General features: G+C 32.3%; 1 protein-coding gene across 2 annotated transcripts; it reads right to left on the bottom strand.

Moving 5' to 3' along the window:
* Positions 1-3793: 3793 nt before the first annotated feature.
* On the bottom strand, positions 3794-5660 carry LOC116341090. Of its 2 annotated transcripts, XM_031767957.1 has the most exons (6): positions 4991-5660; positions 4745-4922; positions 4411-4682; positions 4093-4346; positions 3905-4023; positions 3794-3840 (listed from the first exon to the last, which is right to left on the bottom strand). In XM_031767957.1, the coding sequence occupies exons 1-5, from the start codon at positions 5561-5563 to the stop codon at positions 3915-3917; spliced, it is 1386 nt and encodes a 461-aa protein (XP_031623817.1). In that variant the 5' UTR covers positions 5564-5660; the 3' UTR covers positions 3794-3840; positions 3905-3914. The 2 variants fall into 2 exon arrangements, with proteins under 2 accessions (XP_031623817.1, XP_031623816.1); XM_031767956.1 differs by having other exon boundaries at positions 3827-4023.
* Positions 5661-6172: the final 512 nt, after the last annotated feature.

The following is a 6172-nucleotide window of genomic DNA, read 5'->3' as shown; positions in this document are numbered from 1 at the left end:
AATCAGTTGGAAAAATTGTAATCGGAACACGAATTCGTATTACAATCACAATTGCATTTCATATCAAAGTGAATCAGGCCGAGAAAAATGCGCACACAAAATCTGAATGTAAATGGGCAAAAAGTTTTGCTCTTTGTAGCAACAAAAAACATGGCAAATGTAAAAAGTTTATGTATACCATATTTCGAGACTCGGAACATCGACAATTTCATTCTTCATTTGCTGTTGCTGTGTGTCAATTTTTTCTTGCTTTCCGGTTTGAAGTTCATGATGCTTTTCCTCTTTCTCGCCCACGTTCTATCGGTTCGATCGAATTGCTGCTTTTGTCATACACCCAATGCGATGACATTTTCCACAGTGACAGTATTGTAAACCGTTCAATCGAGAACAGAAGTTGCAATTTATTTTCAAGTTTTCTCCATAAAATGTGTTTCTTTTCGACATTTATTCTATTTTCTCTCTCTTTCCCTCTCTCTTTTTCTCGCTTCCCATATTCATTCGGCAATCGGTTGTTTGTGCCTGTGTGATAAAAATGTTCAACCTTATGTGATGTGTTCAATGCTCATCCGTGTATGTACAGTTTTGTACAATGTGTTCACACGTAGTAGTATCTTGTGTGCTGCTGCACTGGGCAACATTTTGTTCGGTAACATTTTCGTAAGATTTTCACTAGGTGGCAAATGAGAAAAGGAAATAGTTTTTCTCGACAATTTTAAGAAAGCAACAAAAGAAGTGCAAAAAATAGCATTGAACGTAACAAGACGAAATGCTGAGCAGAGAGAAAAGTTGCATGTGAACGAATTGGAGAAGAAGAAAAAAAACATGACAATTTCCATCGATGGAAAGCCAGCTGCACCATAAAGTTGAGAAAATGTTATTTTCCATCGAAAATAGATCAAGTAACCGTATTTTTTATTGGATTTTATATATTTTTTGTGCTCCATACTGAGTTGTTGTCAGTGTCTCGTTTCCTTGTGGATTCGGTCGATGACTATTTTCTCTCTCTCTCTTTCTCGACAAGCGTGTGCATTCCCCTCGAAGGAATAAAAGTGTAAATCATTGCACAGAAATTAAAAATTGCTTTGGCTTTTTGGTGGCGGCAAGAGAAGGCAAGAAAGAATGAGCGACGATTTTCCAATATCCATAATATCACGTTGTTTTTCCACTTCACCCATCAAAATATAGTGAAAAGTTTCAAAATGAAAACTTTGACATAACCTCATATCGCCAAAACGATTCAATATCTCGGCCAATTCGTGCTGTTGAAATTTTATTTTGACATATGTTTGCTTTTAACACTTAGACAACTTTTCTGATGAATTGTACGCTAACGATACTTCAATTTTTTTTCTCTTCAATTTTCTCCCTCGCACAATTGGCATTGGAATCGATTTATCATCGAAGCGCGAGTGGGAATCAAAGTTTTCATACACACCATATTTGGGCCAACAGAGATAATGATGCAACTTTGATTTGATCTTCTATTTATTTCCTTCGTCTCCGTTTTTTTCCGGGTACTCCTCTCAAAGCAATCTCCAAATGCATTTCGATACAAGAGAGAGCGAAACCGAGGGAGATACATAGATAGAAAAGATATGAATGGAAAACTGTAAATATCATTTCATCAATCATAACTTTACAAGCGAAATGCATTTGCGCCGGAAGAAGATAAATTATGCCATCGGAATTATTTTAATGGAAAATCCGATTCCAAGAAAATTCGAATTAAGTTTTTGTATTTTTTTATTTTTTTTTTATTTTAAAAGAAACACGATTCTTATTTGGTGTACTATGCGACTTGGAAAATGGGAATTGGTACTTTTGATGGGATTTTTTTATTGCTTAGAACTGTGCAAGTGAACTTTCACTTCAATTAAAAATGGAATATTATGATTTTGCCTAGAAATGTTTCTGTTCGAATTAATACATTTTTACTTTTACATCGAAATGACACATTTTGTAGATAATTTTATCATATATGCTTTGATAACGGGAAGATATGATAGTCATTGATTCTCACAAATTGTGATAACATGTGAGTATCCATTTTAAATGACATTAAACCATAGTTACGTGGCCATAATGCATTATGAGAGAAAATGATATCATCTAGGGGCTTTCATCATTCGTTCATACAAATTTATACACAATATTCACGTCCTATTCATCATATATACGATTAAAATTTCTCGCCTATACCAGTGAATAAGATGTATTTCAAACTTCAGTGTACACACACACACAGTATTGCTACACAGAATCGAAGAAGATCCGCACAAAAGAGAATGAAATAACATGCCATAGACGAAATATACATGAAATATACACCAAATATATGCAGTTATGCACATTTATTTGCGCGTATTACAGATGATTTTGCAATATAGTTCACTATTTACAGTATAAATCGTATACATTTGAAGATAAAAGCCCCTAGGGTATCATTAAAACTACTGAAGTGTATATTAGATAAGCCAAATCAGCTTTCGCTTGAATCATATTGTGAAAGACCTGGCGGTTGCACTGACGCTTAAATGTTCCAAGAACGATTCACAAATGATCCTTATGACCAAATAAATATTTACTTACTTTTAGTCCAAGAATCAAAGGCAAAATGAGAAGTGGCCAATAGTTGAACTGCAATCCGATGTAAATTGCAGCAAGAAAATAGATCTTTACGACGACAAATTGTGAATTCATATCATCATCGGACATATACCGTCGGATAATCATGAAGTGTTATGAACAAAAGTAGTTCAAATAAAATACACGGAAAGTCCTTGGCCAATTTTCATTGTAGTGTATCATTTTACCAAGTATATTTATCCAAAGCGGTATTAAGCCTTTAAATGTAAGTTTTATGTGAAATTTTTATCATTTTTTGTACAAAAACCTCGCTTTCCGTAACCAAATAAGTTTTTTATCATTTTTGTTACAAGCAATAAATCAATATACCATATCAAAGTCCAACAACTCGAAACCGTCGTACTAATTTCAACCGCAAAATAACCACATTTTATTTATTTTTATAATAACCGAAAGAGTAGCTTAACTTTGATATAAAATTCAAAAAAAATTATTTCGAAAAAGTAAAAAAGCGGTTGTTTTTAGAGACTTACAAATGGTAACCGAATAACATTTAAAACACGATTGGTTTTTGCATACTGCTTTTGACATTTTTCCAATTCAAATCAACACTGACCTTTGAGGACAGAAATATGACAAAAATGACAAACAGAATGCACTATTGCACTAACAGATTGAAATTGATTCGGACTTTGTCACCAATGACATAAATAGCTCAATGTTGTTGAAAAAACAGATGAACGGTCTTTTTTCAGTCGTTCATTAGTGAGACATTTTAATCTATTTGATTAAACGTCTACATGTGTTATCTATCAAAATTGTTGGTATAATTCAACTAGTTGAAATATAATTCAACGATTGAAGATATATGGAGATTTTATGTTATTTTTATTATTGTTTCATTATGTGTATAGGTATACAAATTCACGGGAATTGGGATAAAAAAACAATTTTGCTTAAAATACATCACAATTTATCATTAAATTGTATGAATAACAGAGCTTAGAGCTATGATTAAAACCTTATCAATGAACATTTATCAATTGACACATAGTTATCTTATCTTTGATAACTTTATTCATACGATAGAAAAGAATCAATAGAATATAATTCAACTATTAAATGTAGTTTTAAAGTTGTTAAAATCGAATATTTCTCTATAAAATATTTGTGTCTTACTGAAAAGAACCTAAATTATTGTATTAAAGTCTGCAAGTTAAAACTTAAAACAGCCGATATATTGATATTTTTACAGAGTGAATAAAGCTGGTTCTCTTTTGATTTATTTTTTTCCTTTAAATTCTTAGATTTAAACACAAAGCGAAAACTCAAACATTCACTTCAAGTTGTTCATATTTAAACGAATAGTCATTAAATGATTTTATTAGTTTAAGTTCCGTTTCCATCATTTGTTTTTGATTTTGTGCTGCTTTTTCTCTGCAAATTAAATAATTTAGTTGAATTGATATTATGATAATAATATAAAATGTTGATTTTTTGACTAACCCGATTTTATTCCACACAAGATGAATTAGTAAAATGAACGTTGTACTTATTACAACGGAGCTTGGATAAACGTCTGGTTGATCGTTGTTAGGTGGAATAAGTGATTGTACAATGAACATTGCTAAACATATGTTTTTATTGAGTGCATCAACCACAATGGCTACGGAGTCTTCATTTTTCAGTTTTAATGATACCGCCCAAAACCAGCCAGCCGAATAGGTTAGAAGTACCAAAAGCAGTCCCGGCAAAAATTGCTGAAATCAAATGTTGTTTTTTTCAAATCACGTTATTTATTGATTATTTTTTAGTGCATCTTACCATCCAATTAAATAATCCATAAACATATATATCCAAATCAAATTCTATGTAGAAGAAGTGCAAATTGAAAACTGCAAATGGTGACAACCACTTGAGAGTTACCATTGCATATTTAATTGCAGTTGGATAAAAGTTTCGAAGCGTTAATCCAACGCAAAGTGGAATAGCAAATTGAAATACATTTTTTATGACGTCGTAGCCAAGAATCTTTTCGTATTCAATGTCGTAGTCGTAGGCAATTTTTATCGAATAGAAATACAAATTGGTTAAAACTGAAAGCAAACATTTACTGATGAGAATTAAAGTGAAGTTAAATAGTGTGTAATTTATTTACCAAAACTCGACACATTAGTTATGATGTTTATTAAAATGGACAAATTAATGTTGCCGCCCAAAATAATAGTCCAATGAATGGATGCATGAACCACGCTCATTACAGCCAGTCCGGTGCCAAGTATACATAAGTGACTTTTGATGCTTGGTACGTAAATTATGCCGAGCACAAAGCTTGTCTACGATACGATAATAAATTGATGTAATCAAATGAATCATTCGAATGAAACCGAAATGTATGACTCACCAGTGGCAGTATGATGAAATCAAACGCGTATGCAAAGATTGGTACTATTGGATTTCGGAAAATTTCCTTCGCCTTTTTCAAATCGAACACAACTCCAAGGCATATATTCAGAGTAATATATAAATAATGCACAAATTGAAGATACAAAAAAAGGTACTCAGATTTGAATATCGGCAATACACGTTTGCGGTAGACTCTGATTTCCATATGTTCGGTTGACATTTTTGTTTGATTTCCTTGTTTCAATTCCACACGAACAAATACACTTCCGAGGTCGATGGCATCAGCTTGGAAAATTCCACTCAACTCATCTCCCTCAATTTCATTTAATGAAAGAATTTCGGTAAACACCTGCACAATATCTGAATTGCTACTGACTACACTGATCGTTGTGTTGAATTTTTCTATGTTTGATATATCTAAACTTAGTGATCGCACGATAAATGAACAATTTTTTGATTCGCCAATATCCATATGCACTAATAATTTGTCAAAATCGACCTCAAGGTCATCCAATTCACACGAAACCACCCAAAATGAACAACATAAAAATAACAGTTTTTTAATAGCCATTTTATTTTATTCTTAATTAAAAACTCTACGGTAATAACTAAAAGATTCTTCTACAATAACGTTCAATTTAACTGAAACGAAAAGCTTTTTAATCGGAACGAAAATTTTTACTGAAAACATTTTATGAAACAAAGCCGATATTTTTGCACACACTTCAATCAATATCTTTTACGGCTTGTACGAGTCAATTGTCACCAGGGGGACATCCACAACAGAATTTTTTCAAACTTAGCTAGAATTTCATTGTACAATATTAGTGCCGTTAAAAAAAATGTGCTGATACGTTGGTATGCAAGTAGTGAGCGAGTTTTTTTGAAACTTCCAAAGTAGATGTATTGCCGAATGTCCGCACATGTGAAAGTAGAAACTTGGGACTAGGTTTAAATAATTGTACCAAAAATGTACTTAAATCCCAAGTTTCGACTTTCAGATGTGCGGACATTCGACTATACATCCTCCAAAAAATGAAAAACTAAACATGCCAAAAATGAATAACCAATTACTGCCAACGGTACCATTTATTTAATAGTTTTCTCAAAAATATCTGAGTTTCAGCAATTTCGTTTTTCTGAGTTCAAAAAGATCCAAATCAAATTATGTTGATTTATA

Source organism: Contarinia nasturtii, unplaced genomic scaffold, assembly GCF_009176525.2.
Source record: "Contarinia nasturtii isolate CC-2019 unplaced genomic scaffold, AAFC_CNas_1.1 Cnas_scaffold_695, whole genome shotgun sequence".
In the NCBI taxonomy this organism is placed as follows: domain Eukaryota; kingdom Metazoa; phylum Arthropoda; class Insecta; order Diptera; family Cecidomyiidae; genus Contarinia; species Contarinia nasturtii.
The sequence above is the reverse complement of the archived record's forward strand: the minus strand, read 5'-3'. Positions and strand labels throughout refer to the sequence as shown.